This window comes from Fusarium venenatum (assembly GCF_020744135.1).
Source record: "Fusarium venenatum strain MPI-CAGE-CH-0201 chromosome Unknown EDB82scaffold_2, whole genome shotgun sequence".
NCBI classification, from domain to species: Eukaryota; Fungi; Ascomycota; class Sordariomycetes; order Hypocreales; family Nectriaceae; genus Fusarium; species Fusarium venenatum.
Window position 1 is genome coordinate 1,087,176 of NW_027072130.1, and position 16,187 is coordinate 1,103,362.

General features: G+C 48.0%; 7 protein-coding genes across 7 annotated transcripts; 3 read left to right on the forward strand and 4 right to left on the reverse strand.

Moving 5' to 3' along the window:
* Positions 1–145: 145 nt before the first annotated feature.
* On the forward strand, positions 146–913 carry EDB82DRAFT_123929 (dolichol-phosphate mannosyltransferase subunit 3). The gene is made up of 3 exons (XM_025733182.2): positions 146–411; positions 462–530; positions 607–913. The coding sequence occupies exons 1-3, from the start codon at positions 364–366 to the stop codon at positions 766–768; spliced, it is 279 nt and encodes a 92-aa protein (XP_025584114.1). The 5' UTR covers positions 146–363; the 3' UTR covers positions 769–913.
* On the reverse strand, positions 701–3,471 carry EDB82DRAFT_123940 (uncharacterized protein). Its single transcript, XM_025733183.2, has 2 exons — positions 1,163–3,471; positions 701–1,110 (listed from the first exon to the last, which is right to left on the reverse strand). Exons 1-2 carry the CDS (start codon positions 3,372–3,374, stop codon positions 980–982), a joined length of 2,343 nt encoding a protein of 780 aa, XP_025584115.1. The 5' UTR covers positions 3,375–3,471; the 3' UTR covers positions 701–979.
* Positions 3,472–5,107: 1,636 nt separating this feature from the next.
* Positions 5,108–8,257, forward strand: EDB82DRAFT_459264 (uncharacterized protein; the record flags this gene model as incomplete). Its single annotated transcript, XM_065607864.1, has 2 exons — positions 5,108–7,795; positions 8,042–8,257. The coding sequence occupies 2 exons, from the start codon at positions 5,108–5,110 to the stop codon at positions 8,255–8,257; spliced, it is 2,904 nt and encodes a 967-aa protein (XP_065464502.1).
* An 827-nt stretch (positions 8,258–9,084) lies between these two features.
* Positions 9,085–10,287, forward strand: EDB82DRAFT_494817 (uncharacterized protein). Its single transcript, XM_065608496.1, has 2 exons — positions 9,085–9,967; positions 10,016–10,287. Exons 1-2 carry the CDS (start codon positions 9,557–9,559, stop codon positions 10,175–10,177), a joined length of 573 nt encoding a protein of 190 aa, XP_065464503.1. The 5' UTR covers positions 9,085–9,556; the 3' UTR covers positions 10,178–10,287.
* Positions 10,288–10,297: 10 nt separating this feature from the next.
* On the reverse strand, positions 10,298–11,783 carry EDB82DRAFT_123980 (uncharacterized protein). The gene is made up of 3 exons (XM_065607027.1): positions 11,641–11,783; positions 10,654–11,589; positions 10,298–10,598 (listed from the first exon to the last, which is right to left on the reverse strand). The coding sequence occupies exons 2-3, from the start codon at positions 11,403–11,405 to the stop codon at positions 10,580–10,582; spliced, it is 771 nt and encodes a 256-aa protein (XP_065464504.1). The 5' UTR covers positions 11,406–11,589; positions 11,641–11,783; the 3' UTR covers positions 10,298–10,579.
* A 1,047-nt stretch (positions 11,784–12,830) lies between these two features.
* Positions 12,831–13,582, reverse strand: EDB82DRAFT_473800 (uncharacterized protein; the record flags this gene model as incomplete). Its single annotated transcript, XM_025733189.2, has 2 exons — positions 12,831–13,178; positions 13,307–13,582. The coding sequence occupies 2 exons, from the start codon at positions 13,580–13,582 to the stop codon at positions 12,831–12,833; spliced, it is 624 nt and encodes a 207-aa protein (XP_025584120.2).
* An 862-nt stretch (positions 13,583–14,444) lies between these two features.
* On the reverse strand, positions 14,445–15,518 carry EDB82DRAFT_124040 (oxidoreductase-like protein). Its single transcript, XM_025733190.2, has one exon. It carries the CDS (start codon positions 15,263–15,265, stop codon positions 14,567–14,569), a length of 699 nt encoding a protein of 232 aa, XP_025584121.1. The 5' UTR covers positions 15,266–15,518; the 3' UTR covers positions 14,445–14,566.
* Positions 15,519–16,187: the final 669 nt, after the last annotated feature.

Below are 16,187 nucleotides of genomic sequence, written 5' to 3' on the forward strand. Positions count from 1 at the left end.
GAATGTATCGGGTTGTTTATGTGGAAGACAGTGACAGATGACGTCAAGTAGTCAGTGTTCAGGAAGAACATTTGGAAGAGGATCACTTTGAATCAAAAGCAGTTTTTCATAAATCATATGATGTCTTGTCGTACCTTAATCTTGTCGTACCTTAATCTTGTCGTAGTAGCTCAACCTCAACCTATGGCACCCGACATGTGACTGATTACCTAATACCCGCTTCTCCACCTTAGTCATCCGATTTCCTTCCCACGCGACCCCTGACAACTTTATACACGTCTCCTCAAGAACCGACATCATCAATCGCAATCGCAGACTCCCCCGCGCTCGTTCAAGCTTACGTTCCTTACTCAAACCGCCAAAATGACCCGCGCTCAGCAGACCATCTCTCTCGCCCTCCTCGTCTCCTCCGTACGCTCTTCGACTCTTCTCTCTGCTTCTCGACTAACCACAGTGTATAGCTCTACCTTGCTCTCTTCCTTGAGCTCATCCCTCTTCCTCCCCTGATCCAGGAGCAGATCGTCCCCGTGGTACGTTCAACATTCGGCGAGACATTTGACGAGGGTGCTGTGGTTTGAATTGATGTTCTGACATGTCCTGCAATAGCTTCCCTTCTGGGCTCTCGTGTCCTTTGGCGCATACCTCCTCTTCCGACTTGGCTTCGGCATCCTCACCTTCAACGACGTTCCCGACGCGCACAAGGAGCTCACAACTGAGATTGAGCAGGCCAAGGTTGAGCTCCGAAAGCTCGGCGTCACCGTCGACTAAACGACTACCCGAACGAACTACGATTTAGATGGAGGGCAAAAAAGGGGGATTTGGATGGATGGGATGAATTTTTGGCTCTTGAGGCCTAATCAAATTTAATCTACGATAATCTGGTATCTCGCCGGTGCGACCTGCGCAAAAAAGATCTCCCTCGACACCAACGCGCCTCCAATGCATTCGTAAACTTTGCCATCTATCCCGACCGATTCTATCATGATTGCTCTCCCGCGATGAGCGCTACAATTGTTTTTACAGCTGTTTCTGTGTTCTGATGGCCATGTACAAGTTCTTCAAAAAGCTTGGGGATCTTGCCAAGTACTCCTCGTTCGTCTGTTTGGTGCCCTGTGATGTCTTGTTAGAAGGGCCAATTTGTGGTGGTAGTAGTTGTACTCACATTTGCCTGGGGCGCCAACCAGGACGGAAAGTTTCGTTTGTGCTTCTCCCGTCCAGTCAAACTCCACCTTCCAATTGAATCGTACATTGGCGCCCGATTCTTCTGCATCGTTGTACGGTATTGAGATGTCGTAGTGTTGTTGACCCATGTAACGGATGAGGTCTGTCTTTCTAACGGGGTCAACTCCTGCTGACTCGTCCATATCCTCGTCCCCATCATCGTCTTTTCTCCGTCTCTTCCTTGTTCGCAACTGCGTGGTAACCTTCGATATACCATCCTTGGTACCCAGGCTTTGATCCAATTGACACCAAAAGCCTGCCCTCTCAACAGCAATGCGGAGCCATTCACCCATCGCCCATGACAAGATACCCACATTGCGCTGCATAGAACGATTGCAGTCGCCTGTGCAAATCTTCTGAATAAACGGGCCGAGCTCGGGCTTCGCAGCAGGCTCTAGGTCTACGACGTCTAGATCGAGTACCGAAAGTTCGAGCGGATTGACAGTCATGTCCAGCTTTGCTGTGAAGAGTCCGGGAATTTCGCGCGATCGTAGAACAATGGAGTGAAGCTGTCTGAGGGGTTGGCTGTCAGTTTCCGGCAGAACTGAGATTGTTGATGATGCTGTGAATGGTGTAAATAGTTGAAGATAAGGCAGTTCCTCGTCTGCTGTCATTGGAACAGGGTAATGTGACTTGATGTAGGCCAGCTTATCATCCACGGGCGCTGAGGTTGCTGGAGCGAAAGCCTTTCCGAATGGGAGGAGAGCTGTAGGCTTTAATGCCGCTTGTAATAATTGTTGTGTCGATGTTTGACTTGGCTCTGCATCCGCATCCATGAGGTGACGTTGGATGAGGTCAATAACTTCATCTTGGTCCACAGGCGCAAGAACGCGACCAAACTCTTGCATGGCGCGAATCCGCTCATTCTCTCTTCGCGCGACTTCGAGATCCTTCTGCAAAGCTTCAATCTCTTTCTGGATCCTCTCGCGTTCCTTCTTCTTATCTGCATCTAGGTCAAATGGGCGTGTCTGTCTTTCGCCAGATACGTTTGTCGCTGCTGGATTTCTCTCTTGAGAAGCAGTAGCAGATTGGCCCTTTCTGGGCTTCTCGAAATGTCGCGATGGTGGTTTGGTAAGAGGCGAAACACCCTGTTGCGATGGCTCGTGGAACCTGACTGGGCTGTTTTGGAAGCTCTTGCGTGGCCCATTGTCTAACGGCGGTAATTGGGGAATAGGCTGTGATGCTGTTGGTGCTTTACTTCGAGAATTTTCTTGGGCTAGACGCGGGATTCTACTCGGTGGCATGGAAGCTGGAGGAGGTGAGGGAGAGAATTCTGGTAGAGGAGACGGCGGGCTTGGAGAGCCTCGATCTGATTCGGGTGCTGCTTCCACCGTAACATCCGATTCAGACGCCGAGTCTGATTGAGGTTCCTGCTGGGCCTCTGGTTCAGGCTCGGTTTGCTGTACTAGGGCCTGGGCGGGTGAGGATAGAGCAGGTGAGGGTGACCTGATCTCAGAAGACGACCGAGGTGGAAGTTGAATGTTAAGCGAAGAGAATGATCGAGCCGGCGACGGACTTGCAACAGGTGAGGTAGACCTTGCTATGGATAGTTCCTCTGGAGGGGATTCCTCCAATGGAGCAGATGCGTCGCTCTCCGATTCCAGCACAGGTTCGTCTGCAGGCCGTCCAATATTGGGTTTTGGCATAGAAGCCGGCGGAGGAGGAGGTGAGGAAGCCTGCACTGCAGGCGGTAACTCTGGTTCAGGCATCGACGCAGGTGGTGCATCGTTCCCCTGCACTCCAACCGGCGGCGATCTTCTCAATCCTCCACGTCGGAATGGATCAACAGGCGGCGTATCAATATCCATCCGTACTCCAGTTGCTGGTGATCGTCTCAAACCTCCACCACGAAATGGATTAAAGTCCTCTTGCACTGGCGTCGCCTCACCCGGGCGCGTTGGCGTGGGAGCATCACTAACGATCCGACTTGTAGCCAAGCGCGCAGCGAGAGCTTCCGAGGGACTGTCAAAAGTAAATTGCGCTGATTTTTGAGCGCTTGGTAATTTCTGAGGTGATCTAGACATTCTTCTCTGAAATGCTTCTGGGTGATGTCTTGACATGCTGGCTTTAGTCGGTGATGCATAAGATGGGCGTCTTTTTCGAGGTGACGCGCTACCCTCCGTGCGCTGTCTTTTTGGCGCAGATTCCTCCATATTCTTAAATTGCTAGTGAGTGTGATTTATTGTGGTCTCTTCATTTCCTGTATTTTTAAATGCCGTTTTCAGTCATTTGTCGTTTAATTGATGTTTGTCTTTGTCGCATTGGTACTTGTTTACTTGAACAGACCCAGTCGCGTCTCAAAGTGGGCCTCACCGCTTGCCGAAACGGGGAAACTAATTTAGCACTGGCTGTAAAGGGCGGCAGAATAATTAATTAGCCGTCGTCACGTTTACTCAGGGTCTAATGAACGGATACTGGAATTAACTCAACCTAATAATGCCCAGAAACTATTGTGTTTTTGTGAGCACTTAGAATGATGAGCTGGAAATAAAACCGTTGTGTGTCATTCCCTGTGGTAGCGTTGATGTCATTGTTGGCGCAGCATTTACTAGACAACCCCAAATAAAGCAAAATCTATTTACCCTTCACCATTGAGCCTAGACGACAAATGTTGAGCCCAGACAAATAAATCACCTTGAGCGACTTAGGCCTCAGAGAAACTGAAATGAATAGAAAAGGTCGGTCATTTCACTATTGAGACGGAATAATTATCTGACTACGTATTTGTTCGTATCGTAGATACCCTACATAGAAGCGCTAAGACAACCCAGACGACTGGGGAAAAAACCCGTGTTCGAACGAAACCACGCAGTAAGCTTATGAGTTTTGCCGGGGGAAACTTTAGTATCATCAAGTTCTTGGACGATGTACTGAGCGTCATAATTTGAGTGAGGCTCAATGCTGTTTTTCATATGCTGCGAGGCCCTTCTGTTTTGAAAGACTGTTACTTATTGACACATCGGCCTGATTTTCAAGGGCTGGATTTCTCTCCTAGGGCTCTAAAATGGCAAGTAGAACGTTGAATCCACCATTTCCCAAAAGTCAAGTAGTTCAGGTTCAGATGCAACAGTTGTCGAGGCATTCTGGCGGCAAATAACGAGTAACAATTCAGAAAGGGAAAATACTAGAAGTGTAAATGAGCGAGTTTGCCTTACCCATACTTCATTTGTTAAAGTGAGATAGCACTTAGAGCTAGTAGCGCTGCAGCTACTCATTGGTTTATCTCGGTTTCATGTAAATAAATTAACTCGACTGCTACTAACTCAGTCGGCAGAGCTGGCTTGACAACACTAAATTAAACAAAATAATGTCTAACGACAGGATATGAGCATTCTGGGAGCAGAAAGGTTAACCTTGTCGAGTGTTTTCAAGTGATGTGTCCTCGTGCCGTTGAATGTTGTATTTGATATCTCTCTATCCTATCAAAGACTCGATTTCGTATCTTCTTCAGATAATTATATCAACCAACAACGATAAAACAACTTTGAGTTTCTCTCAGGATACCTACCCAGTCATCTCACTTACTCATCATGATTTATAGAGCCTCCCAACATCGTTTTATCCTGTTCGGAAACCTTCCAATCATCATTGGTCCTGACAGTTCGGAGACAGAGGAGAATCAGGCTAAGGCCTCACAATGGAATTTCCTTCTTCCAGGAGATCCTTATCAACACCATCACATATGCACAGCTGGTTGGATGCCCAATCCTTCTACGTGCGGGGTTTTTGCTGACTGCGTCTTCAGCTGATTGAGTACGATAGTCAGTCCTACATATCGACCCGAGTATTTAAGTTGCGAGAATTTTGACTACAAAGTGGACTTTCCGGTCATCTCTATGGTGTTTGTAAATACCAAGTCATAACTACGGCAGCAAACTGCTGCAAAATGTCGATCATACTCGACCCCAAAGATTACAAAATTGCCTGGATCGCTCCACTTGAGATCGAAGCTAAGGCTGCCATGTATCTACTAGACGAAAGGCACCGTGGCCGGTTTCCCGTCAGCCGTGGCGACGACTATGTGTTTCAACCAGGCGCCATGGGAGGCCATAACATCGTTATCGTGACCCTTCCAGTAGGTCAAGAGTATGGCACGGGTTCTGCGGCTGCACTCGCCGGCCAGGTGAAGAAGTTCTTCCCTAACCTCTGGTTTGGCCTGCTCGTTGGCGTAGCAGCAGGGCTTCCCAACCTTTCATGTGTCCCTGCGCGCGATATCCGACTAGGCGACGTGCTTGTTGGTATTCCTGTTGGCGAGAGTGCTGGACTGGTTCCATATGATCTTGGAAAAGAAACGGAAGACGGATTTAAACCGCTCCGGAGTGGTCGCAGCCTCACCGTGACTGAACCAATCGTGCAATCAGCGATAGGTAGTATCAAACTCCAGGCACCCAACGACAACGAAATATTCTTGCCATATTATGAGAAGATCCGCAATTGCGAACATGACACTGGTACATTCGCTGATCCAGGGCAAGACAATGATATCATGTTTGTGTTTAACGACAATGGGCATAAGGAAATCATCCAGCGTCCTCGATGCTCAAGATCGGACTATCGGCGCGCTCGAGTATGGTATGGTCCAATTGGGTCCGGAGATAAACTGTTGAAAAATGCAAAAAAGAGAAATGAATTGAGGGACAGATATGGTCTCATTGGTTTGGAAATGGAAGCAGCAGGAACTATGAACCGAATTCCAGTTGGCGTCATTCGAGGAGTATGCGATTACGGCGATCAACACAAGAACAAAAATTGGCAGCCGTATGCGGCAGCGATGGCGGCTTCGTATGCTAGAGCTTTGCTTGATGAGATCCCGTCGAGTGGCAGGACTGCAGGAGTGACTAGTGACTTGGCAAAAAATGAAGCTCAAAGGATCGTCGTTAACGATATGCCGAAAAAGGCTCATGTGCCATGCTACCATATTCCTTTTACCAGGAATACACGCTTCACTGGTCGCGCGACTATCCTGAATGAACTAGAGGATAGGTTCTTCGGCCAGGATCAATGTCAGAGGGTGGCCCTAGTCGGCCTTGGTGGTATTGGCAAGACTCAAATCGCCCTAGGTTTTGTCTACCAAACGAAGGAAAGAAGACCAGACTATTCGATTTTCTGGGTGCCTGTCCTGAGTGATGAGACTGCAGAACGTGCGTATGCTGATATCGCAAAGAAGCTTCGGTTGCAGAAGACCAGTGAGGACGAGGATGTGAAGGACCTTGTCTGTCAGTACCTCAGCACGGATGAAGCTGGCAAGTGGCTCTTGATTGTGGATAATGCCGATGACCAAGAACTCATCGCTGGATCTGACGAGAAGTCAGGCTTGGAAGATTACTTGCCTCAGAGCGAGAACGGTATTATCTTATTGACGACGCGATCTGGGCACGTTGCCGACGACTTTGCGCAATCAGACGTTATCTACATCGAGCAGATGGATGAGGAAGAAGCGACGGTCCTCTTGGAGAAGTCTCTGACCCAGAAGCAGCTGCTTCAGGATAAAACAGCGGTCGCTGAGCTCCTCACCTACCTAACATTTCTCCCACTGGCCATTACGCAGGCTGCCTCATACCTCCATCAGACCAAAGCACCTATACGGGCATATCTAGGCCTCTTACGAAACGCCGAAGACAACGGCATGAAAGTTCTCGAGAGGGAGTTTCGAGACAACACCCGATATAAGGGCTCTCAGAACGCCATAGGAACGACATGGATTGTGTCTTTCCTCCAAATTCAAAAGTCAAATCAATTTGCCGTTGACCTGCTGTTGTTCATGTCATGCATAGAGCCGAAAACTATTCCGCAGTCGATGTTGCCCGATTCGAAGCCGGATGAGTTGGAATGGGCTCTTGGCACGCTTTGCAGCTACTCGTTTCTGGTTCGTAGGGAACAGAATGATGTGTTTGACATGCACAGTCTTGTACACACGGCAACACGAGCTTGGCTTGAGAAGCAGGATCAGGAAAGACGAGTATTAAACGACGTGATATGTCATCTTACAGCGAGATTCCCCAGGCAAAGCGATGCTAACTACGATATAAGAAGGGAGTATCTGCCACATGTGATGCGATTACTTAGCCTAAATCATGAGGACAATATGTTGGAAACCTATCAGCTTTTCCAACAGGCTGGACTCTCCTTTTTTAACGATAAGCGGTTCAAAGAAGCGATTAAGTGTTTTGAGAATGTATTCCGGTGGAGACAGGGCTTTAATCCAGATACAGATCATGATCGATTAATAGCGGAGCATAACCTTGCAAGTGCATATGTTGAAGACCGGCGGTTCAAGGAGGCCATTGAGATATTGGAGCATGTGGTGGCAGTTCGGAAGGAGATACTGGACGAGAAGAACTATTTTAGATTATCATCTGAGCATGAACTTGCAAGTGCGTACACTTATACTCGACGGAATAAGGAAGCAATTCAGATATTGGAGCATGTAGTGGCAGTTCGAAGGGAGATTCTGAACGAGGAGGACAGTAACCGGATAGCATCCGAGCATGAACTTGCAAGTGCATACCTTCAAGACCGACGGACCAAGGAGGCAATTAAGATGCTTGAGCATATACTGGCAGTCAATACGCAGGTTCTAGATGAGCGAGACTTCGGTCGGCTATCATCAGAGCACGAACTTGCAAGAGCATATTTCAAAGATGGACGGACTAAGAACGCGATTAAGTTACTTGAGCATGTAGTGGCAGTTAAAGGGATATTAGACGAGACGGACCGCTCTCGACTAAGATCAGAGGAACTACTTGCAAGTGTATACCTTAAAGACGGGCAGACTAAGGAGGCAATTAAGATACTCGAGCGTGTAGTGGCAGTTAGGGAGATGCTGGATGAGAAGGATCATTCTCGATTAACAGCGGAGCATGAACTTGCAAGAGCATATCTCAACGATGGGCGGGTCAAGGAGGCAACTGAGATACTTGAGCATGTTGTAGCAATTGAGAAGGAGATACATGATGAGAAGGATCCTGATCGACAGGCGTCAATAGGTCTGCTACAGTACTGCTTTCAAAGTTTGGAAGTGAGCAGCAGTCTATGACAATGATATCTAGGACGTTGGTTATTAAGGGACAAGCACAATTTTATTTTTCAGCCTATATGATCTGGACTCAAGCTAGTCTAAAGCTTCCTTTTCCTTTTTTTCCCCCGGCGGCCATATAGATACCATTTCCAGAAATACGGAGAATATCACACATACCCTGGCAGCCTAAGCTTCAAGGTTTCACGTGAAAATACAGGCCGGCAGGAGCAGATCTTGAATGCTGCCAAATACCTACTATACGGCTGGTCCATTAATACAAGTTGTTGTAATCATATAGGAGAAGAAGGACGCCTATTCATATTTACCACATCAGTAAAAATCTAATAAGAACCATCCACATACAGTGTCTTGTTCATATGCCAGCTGAAAGGCTGTGCATCTGATTGAACAAAGAGGATGTTCTGATAAATTCTGAATGATAGAGCTTGATGTCGTTAACTTCGTTGATAAATCTCTTCTCCTCCGCGCAGGATATGATACCATTTTTGAATCATGCTTCATTGCAACATTACCATAAGTCAGCCTCTTTCGATATCTATCCTCTTCTCGTTCCTTGTAAATCCATCCATTCTCGATGATGTTGTTAAAAATTCGGCGCTGATCCAGTTGGGGTTTTATCCCATTCGCTTTTTTATCCTCCATTGTGATCTTCAATCAGTCTAATTAGCGTAAATAAAATGAATTTATGGGGCTCTGCTGTAGAATTGTAAGTATTCTTATGCTGTCGCCGTCAAGATTTCTCTCATGAAGTCGAATTAATTTTATTATCGGCGACTTCCGATGTTTTGGTGGATCCTTCAGTGTGGGGACTGCCTGGCTTACCTTCCTGCCATGGAAAAAAAATTGCCTGAAGATCCATCTTCATCCCCGCGGTTGCCTCGGCCCTATTTTATTTTTTTCTTCCGTCTCTTTTTTTTTCTCTTGGGCATTAATACTCCTTCATCTGTCCCCGTCGCACTTTTATATACTCTTTCTTTCTCTCTCTCCTCTTTCGCGACTCTCGATATATCCCCGGAAACTTCAAATTTCTTCAATACCGTCAAAATGGTCGAGAAGCTCTACGTCACCTACAACGATGTAAGTTTAAGGATTGACTCACATTACCCCGCCACCCCGCCTTGATGATGAGGGACATGATGCGCATCATAAAAAAAGTGTCCGACTCGATGCGACAATGCTACCAGATATGAGGAAGCAGATCTCGTTTGTCGCTCGACTCTTTTTTGTGCAATCGCTACTCAGTCATGACACAAAGCACTCTCAAAGCTGCTGCTAACATGCCTCCAGGTGCACAAGATGTGCCAAAAGTCAGCTGAGAAGCTTCTCCTCGACTTCCAGCCCACGCTCTTGATCGCCATCGGTGGTGGTGGTTACGTCCCTGCTCGAATCCTCCGATCTTTCCTCAAGAAGGGCGGCGCTCCCAACATCCCCATTCAGGCTATCGGCCTCTCCCTCTACGAGTCTCTCGGCAACGATGAGGTCGAGGCCCCCGGTACCAAGGTCACCCGAACACAGTGGCTCGACATGAGCGCTCTCGGCGAGATGCAGAACCTTGTCGGAAAGAAGATCCTCATCGTCGACGAGGTTGACGACACCCGAACAACTCTCGAGTACGCCGTCAAGGAGCTTGAGAAGGATGTTGAGATTGCCCGCCAGAAGATGGGTGGTACTGCTCCCAAGACTGAGTTCAGCATCTTTGTCCTCCACGTATGTAACACAGAAATCGTTTGCAGAGTGCCCGCTAACAACTTGTAGAACAAGGACAAGCCCAAGAAGGGAAAGCTCCCCGATGAGATGCTCGCCACCCGTTACTACGCTGCTGAGACCGTCGGTGATGCCTGGATCAACTACCCCTGGGAGGCCATCGATATCGACGAGCACGACAGGAACGCTAGCCTGCAGACTAAGAGCAACTAAATGTGTTATGAGAATTTGGAGTTGGGAAAATGGCGCACAGATTTAATGCGAGATATCATATAAACATACATCACGAATGAGAATACCAGGGCTGTGAGCTCGAAAGACCAATTTCTTTTGTTGCATGAACCAAAAAAGGAATACTATACTACAATGACCACACTGCATACCGTTTCAACAAACATTCCCAAGCACTCAAAACATGAACCTTCCACCGGGTACCAGCCCCGTAATGCATCCCCTCCGAACGTGTTCACATACTAAAATCCCCCTTCTATTTGTAAACCTCCAAATCGTTCATCCAAGTCCAAAGTCGGGGCACAATTTGACTTACCCTCTCTTCGACAGGCAGGTTATCGTAGCATGTGCTATTGGGGTTGTAAATCCCAAATACACGATCCATTACTTCAATTGGAGAAAACTTGGGTTTCTTCAGCTTGTAACATGCAGACACGTAGGCATCCCTGAAAACATACCACGTTTCCCGAGCTTCTGGCGCCAGTCGACTGTCCCTCTTCAGAAACCCAAACATGCCGGGCGGCCTCGGCCACGTGGGGTTCTTTGCAATAGCCAGTGCCAACTTGAGATCAATGTTCTCTGAGCTGCTCTTAAAGGTCTTGCAGTGTTCAAAGTTGGTCGGCCACAACATCACCTTTCGTTTTTTGGGATGGAGGGCAAGCTGGAACTTGACACCAGCTGCATCGTATTTACAATTGCAATGGATAATTGCAAGCGCGACTCCCATTTGTATGGCTCTCGTCCTCATTTCGGAACGTATGCCTTTGAGAAGTTGGTCGAAGTAGACAGGCCGGCTCAGCTCTGTACTCTTGGCTTCGCCTGGGGGTGAGACCTCTCCAAAGCGTACATAGAGTCTCAAGTCTTTGTACAAGTCCGGGTTGTTGAGCATGGGCTCTCTGATACTTGGGTCGCAAAAGGTATTGACGAGAGCGCGTATATGGTCTGGTAGGAGTGGTCGCATAGGATTCCGTGAGAAGCCATGCGGATTTTGGGTTTGCACACATGGCAATCGTTTTCGCCTCTTTCCCTTGGCTTGACGATTCTCTATTTCCTTCCACTCCTCCCAGGTAGTAGCCCTTGTTGCAAAATCCCAAGAACGTTTCAATCCCGTGCTTATTACAGCATGGGCATCTGGTGCTGGACCTAGTTGTTCGAGCCAATTGTGTTCTTTCTTTTTGACGGGGTCGAAGACTATCCAAGTTCTGCCCATTTTGCCGGTTTCACTTGATGTCGATGGAGTGTTGTGATAGTAAATGTTGCTTTGTGCTGATCAGATATCTCGAAAGAAGTCAACATTGGATATTGGGAAAGGCAAATCTTGGTTGGGTCATGGCCTCTTTTGTAATTTCGACAGCAAAAATAGACTTTGTATTGAGATTGTCTTGTTCAATTGCCTAGACTTTGTGTTAAGATTGAGAGTTTCTTGTTTAATGGCGAACACTTACACATGGTATAATAACTGAACTCTAACTAGAACAACACCTTTGGTCACAGTGAACAAGGTTTTGGGACGTAGCAACAAAGGAACAAACTTCACCTTTCTATCAAAGCATTTCAAGGCTCAAAGCATATCTGGCACTGACTGATCAACCATTGCCGAACCGCCCCTGTTATTGCGGCACTGGTCGCCCGTCTTCCAGTATTGAGCTTTGACCCGATCCGGGAATTCTATCCTCGTCCATCGGCGTACACTTCAATGAACGTTCCATCTTTGTCTTTTTTGTTGCATGGACCTGGATAGCGACAACCCGGTTCATGGCGAGTTCAAAGGCCTCTTCGTCTTTGTCTCTGTCCTACCCAGAACCTGAAATGGGATTCTCTAAGCCCCCCGTCGCAAGACCCAATACAGAACAAGAGTCCAAGTGAATTATATCATCTTGAAAGGTATTGGTTGAGCAACTTATTAGCCGGCATCTTCAGGCGCCTTGCCGCGCGGGGTCTCGGCGCCTCGTTTGCCAACGAGACAAAGGTTGGCAAAATGCATCGTGGCTGGTTGAGCACTTTGTGTTTAGTGCCATCGTGGTGTTCGACCCAGTATGCGGAGTGTATGCAGGGGTTGAAGGCTGTATCGTCATTGCTGACAGAGATATCGTCCTCTGCAGGCACTGTGAGCGCTGTTTGCTGCCTGCACTTTCACGGCGACATGGAGTATGCAAATGAATTGGACCTAGCGGCGAGACCAGACGTTCTACCCTCATGTTTGCAATTTCGAGACATCAAACTCGGAAATACTCTCATCATTGACGCATAATAAGAATTTCCAAGGTGTTTGAGTGTCCATCATCCAAAAGTTCAACGTTTGGTGGTCTGAAACGTACCGTCGTGGCGGTCGACGGCCCCAGGTACGCAGGTTAGATGACCTCAACCAGGCTTATATCCAGCGCCTGCAACCACATGAACGCGATGACATTTCCGCCAGAGGTCATGTTTTTTGGTCTTGTTGACGCCCTTGCAACGCGACCTCCCGACCTTTCTTGATGATCAAGGACTTTGAACACATGGTTCCTCTTGAAACCCGTCGCATTGCCACGAGCACTTTCCTAGGCATCCCAGTTCACGACCAGTCAGATGGTCACCATCCATCCACCTGCCACCGCTACACCACCCTCCGAAACCCAAACGACACAGGGAAGCATCAGAAACCAGGTGCTGCAGCTCCTAGTACACCAACTCCAGGACCCAAAAGTAACCGACAGGCATAACTTGCAACTCGGCTCTTCGTGAGACCACAACAGCGGCATGGGACAAGCGACATCGATTTTAAAGGCTTTGCGTTCTCAACAGCAGAGCCCATTGATGGAAAGCGTGTGCGATATTGTGTTTCGTGAGAACGCCCGACATGGCGCTTTGGGCATCCCATACCGATGTCGAGAGATGACACGAACTCAATGACGATGTTCCAATGTCGGTCCACCATGGTCAGTGACCTGGCAGTACGCCCACGGTGAGGGCCAGAAGACTCAAAGAACAGGAGGCTTTCAAACTACATCGCCTATCAGGTAACGGTTCCCCCGACACGCAGTAGAAAGCGACAGGTACCCGTGTATTCTGAGTGCGACAAGTACCTTGAGGTGCAACACCTCAAATCTGAGGTCGAAGAACTCAACTTACACTATTATGCCGTCGCGCCCTCCCACCCCCCATCTGCACCCGCTCCTCTACATTGACAGGATGCACCACGCACGCTCCCTGGGCCTGGAATGGTGTTTGATGCTTGCTCTGATGTAGTTCAACAAGAGCCCAATCGCGAAGACGTTGCACTTGCAAGGAGTGTCCCGGGCGAATTGATTGGGAAGTTGAGGTGCTGGGACCGAGACGAGGGGAGAAAAGGACATGACCGATGACGCGTTTGTCAAGATCCCCGATTTCGTGATATTTAGAAAGCATGGCTTCCGGTGCCGTTTTCTCAATGAGATAATCATTTATATCCTTGCCGGGCGGTGCTTGGTCAATCTGTGATTATCATGACGATGCCTTCTTGAGACCCTTGGGAGAGGGACGCCATACTTTCGATAGACGTAGGCAAGGGTCAGAGGATCGCTCTAATTGAACCTGGGATTCTTGACTTGCTGGACGGAGAAGTGCTTGCCCTGGACAGCCTTGATGTGGCGCTCAAGGACCAAAAACAAGCTAGCGACTGGTACGAAAGCGAAGAGGGCGAAAGATATCAGCTCCAATACAGCACCTGGAATCAAATCAGCGACATCATACGAACGGGCCTGAACGAGCAACTCAAACCGTTCACACCTCAAGAGCTACACGATCGTGGCTCTGACAAGCGACTGCAGTGTAGGTCCTTGGCGCCAAACATTGTCTTGCGTTCATACCAAGACCCAGGCACAAATTCAGAATATAAGACAAAACACCAAACGTCCCTCCACAAACAGTCACTAAAGCACAGGCCTGGGTTACATGCTCAAAGATCCAGTTGGTCGGTAGTGTGTAGACAGGGCTGACAGATGGCCACCATCAAAGGACGAATGCACCTCAAGCCAGTTGCATTGAGTTCTTACAGGAGGGGTGACGCAGATTTACCTTGGAAGATTGAACTCCAATATTCCCAATCCTTGCATACCGTCAAAGTATCGGTTTGAGGCCATGAGCTGTTTACACCATTCAGCAACGCCATTTCGATGAGCGTAATCTGACAACATGACAAGACAGCCGAGGTTTTTTTTTATCTCGCAATGCATGCCCGTGTAATTCACATCGCAGCATTGTGCATCTCAATCGGCGACAACTGATGTGCGTTGCGAATCATTTGACAGTGTGAATCTATCATCTATTCATTCGTCCCCAAAAAATGCACGGGGTATATATAAACTTCTAATGCAACCCACCGATGTACGTACCCAAACAACCCTGTTTCGCTCAGCTCTCCTTAGAACCTTCGCTCTCATGTCTTTTCTTCAATTGTTTCTCCGTCTTCATAAACTCTCTAATCCCCACCGGTAAATTTGCATACAACTCCTCATCCCAAAAGTCCTTTGCGATCTTAGCTTCTCCAACCGAAGGCGCAGCAGCCCAATTAGCCTCTGAGCCTCCACCATCTGAATCCGTAGATCCTTCCACCTTGCGCAGCGCAGCCTGGGCTTCTGAGTTCTTGAGCTGCCACTCTTCCAACTCATCACGGTATTGATCATACACGCAATTGACGCACCCACTCATGCAGCAATTGTCCGGCTCGGTTGGTTTGGGCGGCACGAGTATGCCGGCGATGTATGTAGCTTTTGCCTTTCGCGCAGCTAATCTTTCGTCTTTTTCTGCTTGACCGAGCACGCGCGATCCGAAAACCAAGCGGGCTTTCTCCTCTGGTGTTTGTGTAGCTTGTTTCGTGGGGAATTTATCTTGAACGCTCGAGTCTGCGGACTTGGGTGGTACTTCTGGTTTATCGGCGGGTTGTGTGGAGGGACTTTGTAGGATGGTTTCGTAGTATGGTCCCAAGGGATGACGCTGTGGCCATTGTTCTGGTGTCGTTCTTGGTGCGGCGCTGACGATGGTTCTTGATGTGGAGGAGGAGAGTAAGGGTCGTAACCTCGGTAGTAATCTTGCCGGTAGTGGGAGTGACATTATGTGAGGTTAGGCGCTTGCGATTATGGGAGAGGTAAGGTATGTAGGGTTTGCGCAGTTAAAAGACAAAGAGAGTGGTTCTTGAAAAAGTGAAGAAGTTGTGTTGGTAATGCAAAGCGCCGGAGCCGAGAAAGTTGGTGTTGATGGTTCGGAAGTCCGACGTCATCAGTGGACCTAAAAACAAGGGACAGGCCGCCCAGCAGACAAAATAATGCAGCCAGAGGCCATTTTTTAAAGCTCAACGTTACAGCTACTCGTCTCTTAATCCGCCGAATTATGAACCTCACAATACCCAATATAAGAAGCTAAATCTTTTTTATCTTTTATACCAAGCTCAGCTTGTCATATCGTGAATTGCCAGGTCAGTTGCCCAGCGGATTAAGCGATATGTAGTAAAAGCTGAGCGTTTGACATGGTGATGGCTGTATTACTCTGCCTGCTGGGTTGGTTGAAGGATGAAGGATGAGGATGAGGAATGAAGGACGAAGGGTGAAGAAACAGCTGCTTTATTTACACCAAATCAACAGGTGCCAACTTAGTTTATTGCATACGTGGCCATATTGAAGTTGTTTGTTGTTGTGATGCGACCCAACACCTCGAAAGAATAAAGAAACTCTGTCGCCATTTCTGTCACCTTGGATCTCAGGCCTACAACATCACTCGCTCGTACCAATGGAACCATTACAATTCAGAGAACAGTTTATCCAGTCAGCCCAAGCAGGCAACAGCAAACCTGTATCCATTTTATTCGCAATGTTAAAATAAGTTTTACCATCAGAAGATGATACTCCGATTCCATCTCGGGTATAAACTCGGCCTCTCTTACGTTATTACCGTGTCTGCCTCGTCCACCCAATTCTACCTCCGACAAAGAAAGAGGTGAAACAAACACAGATCAGTTACATATCTGATCACCCTTCAC

Bases quoted from the DNA above. Each gene is read 5' to 3' on its own strand.
- EDB82DRAFT_123929 (XM_025733182.2), top strand. From the start codon at position 364: ATGACCCGCGCTCAGCAGACCATCTCTCTCGCCCTCCTCGTCTCCTCC. The intron at 412-461 runs GTACGCTCTTCG...CACAGTGTATAG, and splicing joins TCGCCCTCCTCGTCTCCTCC to CTCTACCTTGCTCTCTTCCT. The intron at 531-606 runs GTACGTTCAACA...GTCCTGCAATAG, and splicing joins AGGAGCAGATCGTCCCCGTG to CTTCCCTTCTGGGCTCTCGT.
- EDB82DRAFT_123940 (XM_025733183.2), bottom strand. From the start codon at position 3,374: ATGGAGGAATCTGCGCCAAAAAGACAGCGCACGGAGGGTAGCGCGTCA. The intron at 1,111-1,162 runs GTGAGTACAACT...AAGACATCACAG, and splicing joins GGTTGGCGCCCCAGGCAAAT to GGCACCAAACAGACGAACGA.
- EDB82DRAFT_494817 (XM_065608496.1), top strand. From the start codon at position 9,557: ATGTGCCAAAAGTCAGCTGAGAAGCTTCTCCTCGACTTCCAGCCCACG. The intron at 9,968-10,015 runs GTATGTAACACA...AACAACTTGTAG, and splicing joins TCAGCATCTTTGTCCTCCAC to AACAAGGACAAGCCCAAGAA.
- EDB82DRAFT_123980 (XM_065607027.1), bottom strand. From the start codon at position 11,405: ATGGGCAGAACTTGGATAGTCTTCGACCCCGTCAAAAAGAAAGAACAC.
- EDB82DRAFT_124040 (XM_025733190.2), bottom strand. From the start codon at position 15,265: ATGTCACTCCCACTACCGGCAAGATTACTACCGAGGTTACGACCCTTA.